This window comes from Halteromyces radiatus (genome assembly GCF_025201355.1).
Source record: "Halteromyces radiatus strain CBS 162.75 chromosome Unknown BX664scaffold_1, whole genome shotgun sequence".
Classification (NCBI taxonomy): domain Eukaryota; kingdom Fungi; phylum Mucoromycota; class Mucoromycetes; order Mucorales; family Cunninghamellaceae; genus Halteromyces; species Halteromyces radiatus.
The window spans coordinates 4,290,196-4,306,778 of record NW_026251687.1 but is presented as its reverse complement, the minus strand read 5'-3'; the positions used below and the strand labels follow the sequence as shown (position 1 = coordinate 4,306,778).

The window sequence follows — 16,583 nt, the reverse complement described above, 5'->3', positions numbered from 1 at the left end:
ACTTATCCATAGAAAATGAAAAAAACAGGCACACAGGTTTCGTTATTTGATCAAATCAGGGTTTGACTTTTTTTTTTTGCTTTTTAAGCTTGTGGCGGACTCAGAAAAGTCACAAGGCTTTTTCCTTTGTCTATTTTTTCTTCTTTTTTCTTTTTCTTCTCTCCCTTACTTTGTCTCCTTCTTCTTTTCATTTATTCCTTGACCTTCTTTCATTTTATCGTCTCCTTTTTTTTTTTTTACTGTTTTTTTTTTTCATTATAATGACATTCATCTCCATGTTCCAAGCTTTGGGTGGAATCATAAAGAGTTTGTCTCATGAATTACCTCCAGGACATCTTACTGACTTTGAAGACTCTTTACGTGGTTCTTGGTAAGTTCTCTTATTTTTTTTTTTTTTGATTTGATCTATTATATAATCATATAATTCATCTAATCTATATGTTAAATGAAATAGGTATATTTCACCAACACAACATGCTTTAGAATTATGTTTTTTAGTACCAACTTTCATTGGAGTGACAATATACTTTGGTAACAAGGCTTGGGGTAAAAAGTAAGTCAATTGATCTTAAAAAAAAAAAAGAACGGGGTATACTGGGGTAGATCAATGATCATAAAGAAACAAACAAACAAAGGAGTCCCTTACTTTTTTTTTTTGATAAATTGATGCTAATTCTTTTTTTTTACTTTTTTTTTTTTTTTTTTTTTTTTAGTACTGAAGCTTATAGACTGATGAATTCTAAACATGATGTACCAAAGGCATCTATGTTGGAACGGATCTTGTTAGTGATGATGGTTGGATCATTTGGCATTACTTGTGTTCACAAGATGGCGACTCAAACTCTACTTTTTCTCATGCAGGTAAACCTTAGTTACTGTTTTGGGAGGTTGAATGATTCCGTCCAATGGACCGTGATGTCACATCTCCAAATCTGGCTTTTTTGAGTAACCATGAAATCTTTTTTTTTTTTTTTTTGATAGCCTTGTCATGCAAGCGCCCTACTATTGATTATAGTAATGATGTGGCCTTGGAAACAATATCCTTTGATCCCTCGATTATTATTGAATACTTATTATTATACATTATGGGGTGCCATTCTTGCCTTAATCTTTCCTGATTTACGTGATCATGATATGTTTGGCGAAGTATTTAATTTCTTTTTAGGTATTAAAAAAAAAAAGAAGTGTAATGATAGTTCCATATTGATGGTAACATATTAACTGATCATCATTTTTTTTATTTATTTATTTTCTATTGTAACAGAACATACACTTGTGTTGATCTTACCTTTATATATGATATCCAATCCTCGTTATGTAACGATTCCTCCATCATTTGATATGGCATTATTCTCTTTTGGTGTTTACGCCTTTTACCATACTCCAGTTCTTCATCTTTTTTCTTTATGGTCTGGTTACAATCTCAACTTTTCTCTTGGTCCCCCTGCACGTAAGTAAGAAAAACGAAAACAAGAACAAGAATAAAAAAAAACAAGGTTGATAAATTGGGGGAATTAGGAGACATAGATATATATATGTATAAAAGAGGAGTAGGATGATATTAGATATGTGATTGTGCATAACAATTAATCTATACTTGTTTTTTTTTTTTTTTTTTTGTTAGTGGGCTTTTTGATCGAAACTGGACCACATTACCGAAATATCATGTTTATGGCGGCGTTACTCAATATGTTCTGGACAAGATATTTAGTGATGGACAACTTTCATAATCTCATACGATGGACTCGACAACAAGTCAAATTGAAATCATCTTAGACATAGGGTTTTTACTTTTTTTTTTAGTTTTGCATAGTTAGTTTATGTTGATATTGAAAGAATAATAATAATAAAAGAAAAAAAAATGTTGTTTTATGTATATAGAAAAAAAAAAAAAAAAAAAAAAACTCCTTGAAAAAAAGATCAAATCTAACAATATAATAAAGGGGATAGTTTTGGATTGTTACCTATCCAACAAATAGCTCGTGAATAGTTGATTATTATCATTGTTAAACTGGGTTTATATTTACGCCCCTTCTTTTCTTTTTGGACATCCCCCCCTCTTTTTCTTTTTTTTTTTTTCTACGTTTTCTCTTTTTTCTTTTTTCTTTTTTTTTTTTTATTTTTATTTTTATTTCACTTTTTTTTTTTTTTTTTTTTTGTATTCTTTATTGTTGTACATTCAAAAAACTTATGCATGAACAATTAACCCTCTCGTTTGATGACAAGTTGGGTACTAGTTTTGCCGAGGACTTGATCTCTCAGTTTGACTTGAAACGGGATTTATTACATACTGTGGACTTTCTTTCAACTAAAAATCTTATGGAAACAGATACTCCATTTTCTTCCATGGACGACAACGTAACCTCATTAGATATCAACATGAATTCAGTACCGGAAAAAACAACTACCATGGCAACAAAGGAAGAAATAGAACAAGTAGTAGCAGACTCGACAAAGGAAGTACAAGAAAAGAGGGGTTCAATTATTTTACCTTCTACCTCATTGGACTTGTTACCGACTTGTGATACAACTTTACCTTCATCGCCACCACTAACGATGCAGAATCACCAACAACAAGAACAACATGAAACCAAAAAAGAAGATATAGAACTACCTTCTTCCATCACAATGAATATACTGTCCTCTTCTTCTTCTTATTCTTCCTCACCACCACCTACTCTTATTGACCGAACACGACGCCGGCAACAAAATAATCATAATCTTCTTCGACGTTCCTCAGCTTATTTGCGCCAAAAGTTTTTCTCGGCAGCATCAACACCTGCAGCACCTCCTACTCCAGTCGTACCCGCTCATGTATCTGATAGTCCTCATGATATGACAACAACTACTCTTCCATCAAAAACTACCACCACTGCCTCTCCTTTGGATGATACCCCTACAAAGACCCTCCATACAAACAACAACAAAACAAATGATGATAATACTGGATCAAGAACTCTTCCCATCGCTGAGAAAAAACAACATCAAAGTAGAGTTGGAAAACCGCCTAATTTGGGGACAATGACTGCTCCTTCTTCTTCTTCTTCTTCTTCTCCTCCTCCTCCTCATTCTACTTTGCCTCCTTGTTCAACTCCTATGATGACACCTTGCCAATATCCGCCCAAACCTCTTCGCTATTCACCTGTGGATCCTCCCAATGATCATCACCGTGTTTCGTTCCCCATCCTTTCCTCTTGGCGCAAACGATCTCTTCATGATCCAAGAAGACAATCTGAACCTATTATCTCGGCGGCACATATCAAAGGACGGCGATCCTTCTTTTTCCTCTGATTTCTCTTGTTTTGACTTTGGTTAGTGATTTTATTATTATAATTATTATTATTATTATTATTATTTTATTCAGTGATAGTTTTTATTTTTTATTTTTTTTTTATTTTGTTTTGTTGCTTATATACATATAATTCTACTATTTTATTACCTCCAATCCTATTATTTACATTCTTCATAATAAAAAAAAAATCGATACCTTCTCCATCTTACTTTACAGTTTGTTAATTAGACACTCCTTTTAGAACATAATCGATCTACCATTCAATTCAACTAAAAAGAGACAGGAAAATAAAATTGATGTATACGGAATGCATGGATAATATATGATTAATAATTGATCTTGTTATAGTATGATGGATCATCATATTATTATCTTGTATCATTTAACTATTATCATCATCACATCAAGATATCAGTTGTGCTCTGGTCTCCCATTGTGGCTCTCCATATTTAGTACATTCGAATTCCGATATCTTATAAAAGTGGGAAGATTTTAACATTCATTTTTTTTTTCTGAGCTGCATTATGAAAGTCATCAAATGCATTTGATACCTTTGTTATCTGCACCCACTACGCGAATAATAGTCGGATGATCCATGATGGATAATAATAATAATAATAATATAATATTGGTATGGGTGATGATTTGGATAATATTGATTTTCACTATTGAAGACGTTGATAATAACCAATGGCGATAATCATGATTCTTAAAAAAAAAAAAAAAATAGACATTACTTTGTTGACTTGTTGAGACTAATATTATCCATCACACGTTATATTTTATACCCATCATATTAATCATGATTACAGATTATCCATCATCACTTTTTTTTTCATTATTATTATAATACCACCATCGTTACCATCGATCATTCATTTTCTTGTTGTATCTATTGATCTGGTACTGAATCAGATGTGAAGCGAAAATTTTGTTTAACAACATCGTCTGAGGATCAAATAAAAGATATTTATTGTGTAGCATATCAACAGAATACTTTGTACTGGTAAGATCTACAAACGACATCGATCATCATGATCTATGCATTGTTTTTTGTACTAGGTGGGGTGGTGATCATTCATTTCAAAGCATGATCTTTGTTCTTTGATATTATTGGCTGACATGGGATGAGTTTGAAAACAAGAAAAAAAAAGTGAGCCTTCTGGCTTCGTTTTTTTCTTCCTATTTCTTTTACGATTATTCTTTATTACGTTCTCTCTTTTCTTTAAGAATAGTTTTTACCCTATTATGGTACGGCTTCTTTCTGTCTATAGCTGAGTTTTTATACATCATGGTTTCTATTGGAAAATCTCGGTGAAAGACGTAAGCATTATTCTTCTTTTTGTTACAACCCTGTCGCTCATACACTTCTCAAATGGTTTCTTTTTTTTTTTTTGGGTTCTCTCTTCTTTTGGACCACTTATTCACTCATATTCTCTCTTTTACATATACTTTTACTTTTACATATACCTTTACTTTTTACTTTTTATTTTTTGTAGTTTCTCATTCTTCATTTGAGCTCTTATGATGGTGAGTACAATAAACTATTTTTTTTTTATTACTTATTTTGAGAAGAAAAAAAAAGGAACTAACCAGCTAACCTGATTTTAAGCTTTTATTTGTTACGCTAGCAGGATTTTATGCCAAAAACAAGGTTTTATTAGATGTGGCACTGGTAAAGATGATTTTTTTTGTAAGTTTGGATTGAAGATAATAAGAATTTTTTTTTTTGCCTCCAATGAACTTCCCAAACAGGTTTAAACGCGTAGTTACGTATCACTAAAATATTTTTTTTCTTCTTCTTTATTTAGAGCTGATATTGGGGGGCATAGGTAAGCGTACATCAATAGGATCGTAAAAAAAAAAAAAGAAGGGGAAGGGAGGCTTAAAAAAGAAAAGGGACATGGCCACGTCAAAGGGGGGTAAGGGCATACAACATCTGTGTTTGTTTATATGGTAGATGATGAATGAGTGTGATATACATATGTCTTTGTGTGTGTGCATGTACGTGTGTGTGTGTGAGAGAGAAAGAGAAAAATGAAGATGAATAATTTGTTTTTGTTTTAGTAGGACTTATAGTGGGACAGGCGACATATCAAATGGATGCACATCACCATTGGTAAACCATAAAACATTTTGATCAGCAAGAAAATTGATATAGGAATGACATTCATCTATTGAGACTGGATTATTATTAACCATTTGATTGTTATATTTTAGTCGATCTGCAGTCTCAGGGACAACATCATTACAATGCAGAGAAATTGAGGTTTGAATCGAACTTGGAAACATAAAAAATGGAGGTCCGGAAGATACAGGCGTCACTGGGGATGGAATGGGCCATACAAGACTTTCTTGCATTGTTGACAACTTCCATGTATTGCTTTCATTAGATGGATTAGGTAAATCAAGCGTAGGGGATATATTGGATCCGTTAGATACACCAGGCTCATCAGAGGATTCATGCGATTCTTCTGGAATATCTGATACCTTGGATTCATTGGACAATTTGGCATGATAAGGTAAAATAGGTTTCAATTTTGTTGGTACTTTCGGAGATGAAGGATCAGTTATAGTTTTTGGTACTGAACATTCTTTAGCATGGATCTTGATATGACGACGTAGATTACTTAGGATCGAAAAGTGTTTACCACAATTTGGACTAGGTAAAATTAAAAAAAAAAGAATATTTACAAAAAAAAAAAAAAGAAAAAAAAGAAACTTTTGGAAAATAGATATACTTACACTTGACATTTATGTGGTTTTTCGCCAGTATGGGTATAGACATGAAGTTTTAGTTGACTTGGTTTTTGGAACTGTTTTGGGCAATGCTTGCATTCAAAGATCTTTTTCTTGGTAGGAAAATCAAAACACAACGTCTTCAACGTCCCAGTCATCATATCTCAATGATCACTTCTCTTTTGCCTTTAGATTAGTTCGTTATTATTATATAGGATGTTTGGATGTGAATCGGAGAAAGGTAAAATAAAATAAAAAAAAAAAAATAAGAAAGGATAAATCTAGAAAACAGTAGAGAGGGAAGAAAGAAAAAAAAAAGGGCATTTATACTCACGAAAATTTTGTTTATCTAAGCTCTTTTTTTTTTTTTTTTTCATTCACTTCCTTTTCCATGGTCATCAGCTATATACGCAGGTCATTACAAGTGGATTTTTTTTTTTTTTACTTTGATCTTGTCACGGGAAAGGCTTCTACGGAAAAAAAAGGGACAAGGATGTTTATTATGTATTAATATCAACAAAGTCCAAATTGGTGGTGGTGATGAACTAGGTAAGATCATGTACTATTATGTTTATATATATTTGTTTTAGATTAGATATTTCAACACTTTACAACATACTAAGCTCACCACCCTTTCGCCCATTTTATATTAGTATATATTTTATTATTATTATTTTTTTATTTCAATATAAAAATATCAATCAAATAAAATAAAATAAAATAAAATAAAATAAAATAAAATAAAATAAAATAAAATAAAAAAAAACTTGATTTGTCTATATAGTTAGTAATTTCTTCTTTCAAGAGCTTTCGGAACGGAAGGCCATCCCATCTTCTAAAGTTCAGTATTAGTTTAATGGATGTCTTGTGGTTTTTTTTTTTATCTTTGTCATTGTTTGATGGATGTACAAAATTGGCTGATCTCACTTTTTTAGAATTCTCAATTGCAATGGACTTTCTCCTTTTATTACCAATTGAATGGTAAGATTTTCATACAAGACTTCAGCCAATCAATTTTTATCGAATTCTTGATCGGGATTAAAATATTATCCTCTTCAGAAGGAACCTGTTCATCCTTTTTTTTTTTCTCCTTTCTCAGGATCCCTGACTTTTTTTTTTTATATAAATGACTACAACTAGACGAATTCATCCTGAAGCTATTACTTGGGTTCAACAACAAGAACAAAAGTTTAATGATCTTGTTAAAGATCGAACTTCTCAATTGGATTCACTTTTCAAGGAACATCTCATTTGGTTTCGTCAACATAAAACTGCCAGGTAAATATAATAACCTATCTAACTAAGTTTTTTTATGAATCCTTTTTTTTTTTTTTTTTTTTTGAAAATATAGATCAATTGTTTCTACTCGACGAACTATTTTAGACAATAATATATCACAAGTTGGTAAGAAACGAACACATGATCACGTGGAACAGTCAAGCATTGCTCAAGATAAGAATACAACTACGCAACCATATTCCTCTGTGGCTGAAAACGAACAAACAGCTACCGTATGTTCTGGCATGAACATTCCTGAGCATCCTCGAATTGAATCTACCAATAAAGATCACTTGGTTGAAAATGGACCACCTGACCAATCAACAACAGCAACGACGAGAGAAGCATTACTTCGTCGTTTTTTGGAAGAAGAAAAGAAGCACGGACGATATGGATTACGAAATCGAAGTCTTGGTACTCCCCACACCTTATCATCCAAAACGACTTTTACAGACGGCACTGACCAACAACAGCAACAAGAAGAGAAACAGCAAAGGAGAAAGACCATCAATCCTATTCTTCGTGCTATTGCTAACAATGACAACGTCTCAGCCAATGATCACATCATTCTTGAACCATTACAAGATTCACCATTATCATCATCAAATCGTACGAAAAGATCACGCTATCATGGATACAGCGAAGAGGAAGAACAAATGGATGACCAAGTACAACTGTTGAACATGGATACTGGCGATGCAAACATGGACAGAACGCATGAAGACACAGGAGCCAACGATAACATTTCCTTCTTCTCTCGCATCTTCAGTATTGGTCGTTCTGCAACGTTGGAATCTTCTTTTGTATTAGACGATGTCAGTAGTATTAAAGCTGATTCTCCCAAGCAAACTCTCGACTCTACTACAACTCGAACTACAAGGCTTATACACATGTCACCACCTTCTTCCTCCTCTACTACTCATCACGAAGAACCGTCTTATTCGCCATCATCAACACGAAAACATTCAACATCAGTATCATCTCAACCATCTCTATCATCATCAAACACCGATTTGGGTCGAAAGGTAAAACAAAGAAAAAGTGCAAAGTAGTAGATTGATTTACGGATGATGATTAGTAAAAGCTTATGATGATATTCTATATATATTCTAGAGAAACTCATCAATTCCAACCAAGATACCACAACCTACTCATTCTAAGGTAACCGACAAAGGATGGAATCTCTCTCTCTTTTTTTTTTTTTTTTTTTTTTTGCTCATTGATTGATCCTTTTCTTTTTTTTTTTTTTCGGGGGAACTCATTTTATTATTCTAATTCAATTGATTAGGGTCCATTATCCAACAAAAAACGTACAAGCAAGTCGATAGAATCAATAGAGCAAACTACTACAAACAAGGATACTCATGACAAGGTAAACATACGTTACAAAAAAAAAAAAAAGACATGCATGGGGCTCATTATCGAATGATGTTTACTAGGCAACGAATGAAGATGGGCACACAGAGGATGCACAAATGACTGAAATACCAAGTTGGGCCAATTCTCCGGAACTTGAGCAACTTCTTCACAATCAAGCAAATGCGGATGCTGACAAAATATTTGGAAAAATGCGACCTTTACAAGTCTCCCATATTGTCAACATTGGTCATTAATCTTATTATCTAGTTTAGTGTCATTATTATGTCATTATTTTTGTTTTTTATTCCAATAAAGAGATTCTCTTTGACAGGATCGGGGACTCATTTCACTCTTTTTTTTTTTTTTTTTTTAGTATGACAACATCGGAAAAATGAGGATCCTATTGAATTTGACATAAATGAACTGTATCCGATTTCTAAAGAAGGTTATCCCGATGCAATACGATAGAGTTGAAACAATGAATGTGATGGATTCCGATTGTTGTACGAAAGACCATCAAACTTTCCTCTGGTAGCCATTTTTTTTTTTTTTGTTGTTGTCATTTATCATCCCATCATCTTGATCCATCCGTATCTTTATATTATTTCATCTTTATTTCATAAAAAAAAAAAAACATCTTTATTTCATTAAAAAAAAAGGGAATACTAACGAATCAAAGAGATAAAATGGATTGATTTTGTTTTTCTTCATCGGTTGGTGGCATCAATGCTTGATCAGAGAGAGGAGCCAAACGATAATGTTCTTTGAATAGATACGAGTCCAATAAAGAAGGCAAGGAGGCAGGATCATCCAGATTGTCCAGTAAAGCTGCTGTTTTCTTGTGGGCCAGTCGTTGCATAAAGATCATGCGGCGTTGTTGGGTGATGGCTTCTAATTCGTTGTCCAGTACCAAAGCCAAGTCATCGAAATGTTCCATCTTGAGTTCCAGTTTCTTGATCTCGTTTTCCACCACCGCATGCACCAATCTTTGGATTTCCCGTTCTTCAATACCGGCCAAGGAATGTGCCTTTGCTGCTGCTGATCCAAGAGCTACAGATGCTGTCTTCTCCATGGCTGTTCGTGGTTTTTTGCTTGGTCTATCGTCTATATCCATATGATCCTTCTTCTGTCTCGTTTGTACCATATGATCCTTCTTCTGTCTCGTTTGTACTTGAATGGCAGCATCCGCCGCTGTGGCTGCTACTTCTGGATCCACGGCAGATGCTAAAAAGGCAAGGATGGACATGACAGGATTATCAGCACGAGAGAAAGGTGTTCGTTTGTGTTCAATCGCATCCGATGAAGGTTGATCTGATCGATAAGGTTCTTCAATAGGGAGTTGTAAAAAGTGAGATAGACACTGTTCTCTTGTTCGTGTTCCAACATGTTCAGCAATGGCGTTCCAATCATCATCATATAATTCAATGCCTTCTAGTAAAAGTAACGTTTCTTGATCTGACCATGTATCACTGATGGAGGAGGTACTATACTTGATAAAATCACTGCTAAACATCGTGGCTGGAAATCGTCCTTGTTGATAACATACTGGGCAAAGATCCATATTCCTTGTCTTGAGACTGTGATATCGTTCTTTTGTACATTCAGCTCCACATGTGATACAGAACCATGATTTTGTTGTATGTGTGAATCCATCCCCATCAAATAGTTTTTGTCGCCATGAATCGTAAGAATCGTCTTTGGCTGCTTTATTGGTATCCGTATTGTTTCCAAGTGATTTGAAGTTGGGTTTGAATGGTTGAAGTCCTCTTGGTGTATCTGCAGTGATTCGAAAATGATCGGTAAAAGGTGGTCCAACCGTTGATGGTACTGTGGCAGGATCACACTATATAAGTTGTAAAAGATGTCAATAATAATAAAGATATGGACTTTATTTTTTTTTTTTTTACCTTGTAATTGATTAGACCCCATTGTTCCAAAAAGGCATGTACACGCATGATAGCACATACATCTCCTGCCAAATTCCGTCGACAAGCAGTGACAGCAAGATATTCCTTTGGATTGAGTCGGAAGGTGTTGATCATAAAGTCACGGTAATCTTGATAAATCGCTGGTGTCTTGGATCGATTGCGACCAGTGAAGAATTCTGGTACAGAAACGCGTTCGATTTGATGAATGGTGGTCATATCAAACCAGGCAGCAGTGTGTTCGGGTATTTGGACTTGTTGAACTTGTGTCATGAGATAATTGCGAGCTTCATCATCCAAACTAGATCGATCTGTTGAAGTGTCCATGTTGGTTGTCATAGGTTCTTCGTCGCCTTCCACTATAGATGTTGCTTCCGTTGTTTCATTTTCTTCCTTGGTTGCTTCTTGTTCTTCTGTAGGTTCCGTTGTTGTTGTTGTTGTTGTTTCTTCCATCACTGTATCTTGGGTTGCTGCTATGGATTCAGTAGAGACTTCATTCATACCTTGGTTGAGAGAGGAGTCATTGTTCTTTGTTAGTGTATCTGCTGGTTCTTCAGATGATTGTTGTTGTTCTACTACATCATTGTTATTATTATTATGTTCAGTAAGTGAAGTTTCTTGATCATTCTTTGTAGGTGAAGTAGGATCTGAATGTTCCATAGATGATTCCATATTTAGTCTTTTTTTTTTGAAGAACAGGAGTAAAAAAAAAAAAGTAGTCAGAGACACCCAAAAAAAAAAAAAAAAAAAAAAAGAAATAGGTTTGTTTGTATTTGGGGAGCACCACGTCAACAATGAGGCCAACCACTCTTACCCTAAATTTCAAAGCGGACATTGAACTGGTGAGTGAATGTGAGAAACATAAAAATAAAAATGAGAAATACCCAAAAAAAGTAATGCGGGTCTCGACCCCATCATCTCGAATGAGGTTTCCTAACCTTTTTGATTGCCACGAGTTAACTAAAGATTTTCATCGCCGCCAAAAAGTTTTTTTTTTTTTATTTCTAGTATGTATGAATGGACCGTTCCATCTTTTAGGTTGGTAACATTTATATAAAGTGCTCTCTTTTTTTTTTCCTTTCTTTATTTTCTTCTTCTCTTTTTTCTATCAACTTTTTTTTTCTTTTCTATCTTGTTACTTTCTCTTTTCTTTTTTTTGTAATCCAACATACCCATCAATAACAAAAACAATATGTTATTTCAATTCTTATCAGACTGGAAATTAGATCGTCAACCTAACAACAAACCACGATCTTGTCAGTCATCACCACCACGATCACCATCGGTTACTTCTATGGCTTCATTTCCTCTTGATAATATCGATTGGCATGATGGTAAACAAACTTGGTCTTTTCAAAAAGATTATGTATCCTTTCCTAGTTTGGAGCAAGTGGATTCTCAAGAAGAAGATTCTCAGCCTCAGCAAATGCTATGATTCTTTTTTAAACTCTATCTATCTTCTTTGTTTATTTATTTATTCTCAAGTCACCTCATCTTTTATTATCATGTGTACACTTCATTTTTACTCTTTATGATTCCCCCTTTTCTTTTTTTTTTTTTTTTTTGTATACCTTTTTCTTTTGATTACCCTTTTGTATGTTTTTACATGTTAGTTTCTATGCTGATAACCATCCCTTCATCATTCATTTTGTATTTGTATCTCCATAATATATATATATATCTATTTTCTAAATACCATTATTCTTCTTACTATAGTTGATCACAAATATATTTAATAAAACGCATTGTATTCTTTTTTTATTTTATTTTATTTTTGACATCCAACCAAATAAAAAAAGAAAAAAAAATTTAAAAAAGGCAACAAAAAAAAAGTATAAAAGAATGATCGTCTAGGCTAAAAATAACTACTACGAATTTGTTCATAAAAGTGGAGTGATTGCTTTTAAAGAGGTTCAGGATGGTGGTGTAGGATTGTTGAATACATCAATATAACGTGATCGCATCGGCTTCTTCTTTCCGCTGGCAGGTCCCCGTCTAGCACTAGTAGGAGGTGTAGCGTTCATCAAATCTTGTAAAGGTTGACGTACATCTAAAGGATTATCAATGGATTTGGGTGGCATGTTTGATGCTACAGATGATGGTGAGGGTTTAGGTGAACTACCTGTAGGTGGTGCTGTTGAGATGTTATCAATACTAGGAGGAGTGTTGCTAGTGCTGCTAGGTGGTTTAGATCCTGATGATGGCTTCATTTTGGGTGGAGGAGGTAATTTGGCAGGTGCCGCTGGCATATCAGAAATCTATACAATAATAATAATAATAATATTAATAACAAAAGGTAATGAGAAAATTGATTGACATCTATATATATATATATATATATATATATATATATATATATATATATGTTTTAAATATCTTACATTCTTGTTGACCCATCGTCCTTCCTTTTCATCAAAATAAAAAGTACTTGTTTCGCCCAAGTTTGCCTTAACAGCCTTCTTTTCATCCTTTTCCATGGGTGCAGGTGAAGCCCTAGAGAACATGGAGAATAATCCCCAACCTTTGCGATCTATGTAAAGGTAATACAAAAAAAAAATGAAGTGTCAGTTTTATGTATAAATCGCCATTCATTCATCCATTCAATTTACCTTGCTTATCATCTTCTTCTCCGTCATCATCATCATCCGTCGTCTTGCTCGCTTTTGATGAATCAGCTGTACGTTCAGTTTGACTACCGTGTTCCTCCTTGCTACTTTCCTCTACCGGCTTGGCTTTCTTGGTCGAATAGTTACCCAAACCTAATCCATCATCATCTTCTTCGTTCAATGTTGTTGTTGCAGTGATATTTTCTTCAGTATGATCGTCATCATTTGCTGTCATATGGGACGAAGGAGTGTATGATGACACATTCACAGGTTCAGTAACATTGGTGGCATCAAAAGTGGATGAATGTGGATCATAGGAAGATATGGTTCCAGAGACTTGATCTTGATCGTTTTGTTGTTTGGATGTATAGTCTTCGCCTTCATAGGTGGGAGTGTAATCTTGATTGGTGGTATCTTGGGATTCATAGTGTGTGTAATCTTGAATGGTACCTTGAGTTTCATAAGTATGTGTATAATCTTGAGTAACACCTTGGGCTTCAAAAGTAGACGTATAAACATCAGTGTTAGTTTGTGTAGTGTAAGATGACATTGAGTGATCTTGAGTTGTAGGTAGTGTTGCAAGATGTTGTGTTTCTTGCGTTGCCACTTCAGACTGGCCACCCACAGTTGTTGAATAATCATGCACTGCTTCGTTAGATGTAGTGTCCGCGATAGGTTGCGATACATCTTGTGTTGCCGTTGTATTTTCATTCACTTGGTTCGTGCCGATGTATTCATTGTTTTGCTCATAATGTGGTTGTTGAGGGTCATATCCATACATATAATCCGCTGGTTGTTGTCGTTCAGATTGACTATATGAATCATAGCCTTGTTGTTGAGGTTGACCTTGTTGACCATAAGACACATAGCCTAAGTTGTACTGTTCTTGTTGTTGTTGGTGTTGTTGTTGTTGAGAATCATCCACTTGTTGCGCACTATCATATTGTACAGCTTCATAACCACTATGCACGTCTGTTGTTTCACATGTATTGTAATCATGTTCCTGTTGACCAATCTTTGTTTCATGAATGTCTACCATTTGTACTTGATCATGTGTTGTGGTGGGCTGGATTCCGGTATCATCATGTGCCTTTTCAGATATTCCTGATGGTAGATAAGAAGGGTCCACAGAATCTTGCGTGGCATCGATTGTTTGTGATACGGGCAAAATGGCGGTTTGATCATCTTTGGTGACACGATCGAGTTTTGTTTCTAAAACTTGTAACGAGGAATCCAGATCATTTCTATAATAAAAGGTAGAAAAAAATCAAAAAAAAAAAAGTCGGTATAAGTGATATGATTGATCCATGCCATATTTTTTTAGTTCAATTGTCAATTCCTTTACCCAACGGATTGATCAGATGACGCACGACAAAGTTCAGCTAATTCCTTGAGATTGTCCAAAAAGCCTTGATGGAAGTAAGTGCTAGGTCTATCATAAGATATGAGACCATTGACAATAGATTGAAGATAATGAGAGGCTTCTTTCACATAACCAGCATCAGATAACCACCAAGCATGAACCAATTTATATCCTTGTAAAAATGGAAGGATAGAAGGTCGTTGATCCAATGAAAGAGCAAATTCAAATAATTCACTAATATAAAGAGCATCCAAGGGAGATGATATATCATTGCCTTCTTGAGATCCAAGAAGCTGACCATCTAACCATTCGTCATCAAAGAATGATTTTGAGGAAGAAAGAATGAAACTATAATGAAAATAAAACAAAAAAATATAAGCACATGACATGTTTTCCAGACCCTGTAACCCCTATTTAGATTTTTTTTTATTTATATATTTATCTTACCATATATTGGCAGCATCCATCCACCCATTTTCTTTCAAAATATTTCCCAGACTATGAATTGTTTCATCCGATTGCTCCACACGATTAGCCAAAATAAGAGCCACGGTCTCACGCCATTCTGAAAGTTGCTGTTCAATAGCTTGAGTTGAATAACTTGGAATAAAATGAGAGACTAAAATATATACATATAAAGAAAAATAAAAAAAAAAGTTGAATTAGAAAGATACACGTTAAAATCATTCTTGTTTGATTATACCAGAATTGGACCCTGTTCCAGCAAACAAGGAATATAAGACACGAAGAGAAGGGCGGTCACCAAGAGCATTTTGATAGAATCCTGTATGTTCATTTTCAATAGTAGTTGCTAAAGCTTGGTCTACAAATTGATCCACCACACTGGCAAACGTTCCTTGATCGATAGATTTACCAATAATCAAACCATGAGCCCACATTTTTTCTTGAATGGTGTATTGAAGAGCACTAGAACGATCACCCTGAAGCAAGTAATTTCGGATCATTGCAAGAGTATCGCTTTCTACAATGAATTGACCAGGATGCAACAATGACCTGATAGCAGCGTCCTTTCCGTCACTAGATAAATATAAAACATCAAAAAAAAAAAAAAAAAAAAAAAAAACAATCAATCCTTGGTCGTAGTTCATCTTTTATTTTTATTTTTATTACCTGTTTCCAGAAAAGTCTTCAAGAATCAACATTTTCACCAATTGCCACAAGAGCGACTTGTTTTCCAAACGATAGTAGTCAGAAGAACCTTGTTCCAAAGATTGTAATTGAGAGTAAAAATCTTGGATGCGATGACCCATATAGGTAGCAGCAGATTCTTTCTTGGTAGCAATATCCATGGAAGGATCCAATAAAACAGGGCCCACAAAATCAGATAATGGACTGGCATCAGGTAGAACAAGTTCCTTGATATTTTTCATTTGTACTAAACCTGGCATGATCTTGGCGTTGGCATCTTGAACATTCAATTTACTAGGGAATATTAAACATAATTTGCCTCCGAATCCAAAACTGGCCAAGGGATGACCTCTATTTCGCTGCAATGGATCTGGTGCTGGAGTTTCTGGGACAGGAGGTTGTTGGACGATTTGTTGATCAGGATAACCTTGATTTCCATAATATTGTTGATTCATTCCGTAAGAGGGTGACATGTAAGGATAAGTCTGTTGAGGACTGAAAGCAGACATAGCAGGAGTTGAAGCACGAGAAGCACCGGTCAGAGGACGACCACATTCACTACAGAATTTCGCTTTTGGTTTGTTTTCACCTTCGCAGTTGGGATCAGGACAAGGAACCATAGTCATTGCATCTGGTTGAGGAGAACTGATACGAGATGAGAGAGTTGGAGGGAATATACCATAAGTGTGAGCCATATGATTAGGTTGGACTCCCAAAGCATTGTTGACCAACTGATCACCACCGACATAAACTTGAGATTGTTGATCTTCGCTTTGTTGATGTTCCACAGGAGCCTGTTGCTGCTGTTGTTGTTGTTGATGATTGACTACAGGTTGCTCAATCGAAGAAACTTGTTCTTGAGGTAAGGCCTG

General features: G+C 34.7%; 7 protein-coding genes across 7 annotated transcripts; 3 read left to right on the top strand and 4 right to left on the bottom strand.

The window, feature by feature from the left end:
* The first annotated feature begins 234 nt into the window (after window positions 1–234).
* Window positions 235–1,830, top strand: BX664DRAFT_355479 (TMEM164 family-domain-containing protein). The gene is made up of 6 exons (XM_051547817.1): window positions 235–370; window positions 455–553; window positions 714–861; window positions 982–1,165; window positions 1,265–1,450; window positions 1,625–1,830. Exons 1-6 carry the CDS (start codon window positions 261–263, stop codon window positions 1,774–1,776), a joined length of 879 nt encoding a protein of 292 aa, XP_051405713.1. The 5' UTR covers window positions 235–260; the 3' UTR covers window positions 1,777–1,830.
* Window positions 1,831–2,190: 360 nt separating this feature from the next.
* BX664DRAFT_346150 (uncharacterized protein) lies at window positions 2,191–3,291 on the top strand (the record flags this gene model as incomplete). The annotated part of the gene is made up of 1 exon (XM_051547512.1): window positions 2,191–3,291. The coding sequence occupies one exon, from the start codon at window positions 2,191–2,193 to the stop codon at window positions 3,289–3,291; it is 1,101 nt and encodes a 366-aa protein (XP_051405712.1).
* A 2,605-nt stretch (window positions 3,292–5,896) lies between these two features.
* Window positions 5,897–6,189, bottom strand: BX664DRAFT_255661 (uncharacterized protein; the record flags this gene model as incomplete). The annotated part of the gene is made up of 2 exons (XM_051540424.1): window positions 5,897–5,954; window positions 6,038–6,189. Coding segments are annotated over 2 exons (210 nt in total), but the record flags the coding sequence as incomplete, so codon positions are not given.
* Window positions 6,190–7,136: 947 nt separating this feature from the next.
* On the top strand, window positions 7,137–9,021 carry BX664DRAFT_322959 (uncharacterized protein). The gene is made up of 5 exons (XM_051543588.1): window positions 7,137–7,309; window positions 7,383–8,334; window positions 8,423–8,470; window positions 8,598–8,681; window positions 8,749–9,021. Exons 1-5 carry the CDS (start codon window positions 7,158–7,160, stop codon window positions 8,920–8,922), a joined length of 1,410 nt encoding a protein of 469 aa, XP_051405710.1. The 5' UTR covers window positions 7,137–7,157; the 3' UTR covers window positions 8,923–9,021.
* A 212-nt stretch (window positions 9,022–9,233) lies between these two features.
* BX664DRAFT_290695 (uncharacterized protein) lies at window positions 9,234–11,046 on the bottom strand (the record flags this gene model as incomplete). Its single annotated transcript, XM_051541904.1, has 2 exons — window positions 9,234–10,511; window positions 10,576–11,046. The coding sequence occupies 2 exons, from the start codon at window positions 11,044–11,046 to the stop codon at window positions 9,342–9,344; spliced, it is 1,641 nt and encodes a 546-aa protein (XP_051405709.1). The 3' UTR covers window positions 9,234–9,341.
* A 2,054-nt stretch (window positions 11,047–13,100) lies between these two features.
* Window positions 13,101–14,355, bottom strand: BX664DRAFT_34306 (uncharacterized protein). Its single transcript, XM_051547256.1, has one exon. It carries the CDS (start codon window positions 14,236–14,238, stop codon window positions 13,186–13,188), a length of 1,053 nt encoding a protein of 350 aa, XP_051405708.1. The 5' UTR covers window positions 14,239–14,355; the 3' UTR covers window positions 13,101–13,185.
* Window positions 14,356–14,540: 185 nt separating this feature from the next.
* On the bottom strand, window positions 14,541–16,406 carry BX664DRAFT_255874 (Sec23-binding domain of Sec16-domain-containing protein; the record flags this gene model as incomplete). Its single annotated transcript, XM_051540435.1, has 4 exons — window positions 14,541–14,910; window positions 15,010–15,181; window positions 15,266–15,600; window positions 15,694–16,406. The coding sequence occupies 4 exons, from the start codon at window positions 16,404–16,406 to the stop codon at window positions 14,541–14,543; spliced, it is 1,590 nt and encodes a 529-aa protein (XP_051405707.1).
* Between the last annotated feature and the right edge of the window lie 177 nt (window positions 16,407–16,583).

What these genes read in the sequence shown, in the direction of transcription:
- BX664DRAFT_34306 (XM_051547256.1), bottom strand. Translation starts at nt 14,238, where the DNA reads ATGGTAGACATTCATGAAACAAAGATTGGTCAACAGGAACATGATTAC.
- BX664DRAFT_355479 (XM_051547817.1), top strand. Translation starts at nt 261, where the DNA reads ATGACATTCATCTCCATGTTCCAAGCTTTGGGTGGAATCATAAAGAGT. An exon ending in GACTCTTTACGTGGTTCTTG is followed by an intron (nt 371 to 454) that starts GTAAGTTCTCTT and finishes TAAATGAAATAG; the next exon opens with GTATATTTCACCAACACAAC. An exon ending in CTCTACTTTTTCTCATGCAG is followed by an intron (nt 862 to 981) that starts GTAAACCTTAGT and finishes TTTTTTTGATAG; the next exon opens with CCTTGTCATGCAAGCGCCCT.
- BX664DRAFT_322959 (XM_051543588.1), top strand. Translation starts at nt 7,158, where the DNA reads ATGACTACAACTAGACGAATTCATCCTGAAGCTATTACTTGGGTTCAA. An exon ending in CGTCAACATAAAACTGCCAG is followed by an intron (nt 7,310 to 7,382) that starts GTAAATATAATA and finishes TTGAAAATATAG; the next exon opens with ATCAATTGTTTCTACTCGAC. An exon ending in ACAAGGATACTCATGACAAG is followed by an intron (nt 8,682 to 8,748) that starts GTAAACATACGT and finishes GATGTTTACTAG; the next exon opens with GCAACGAATGAAGATGGGCA.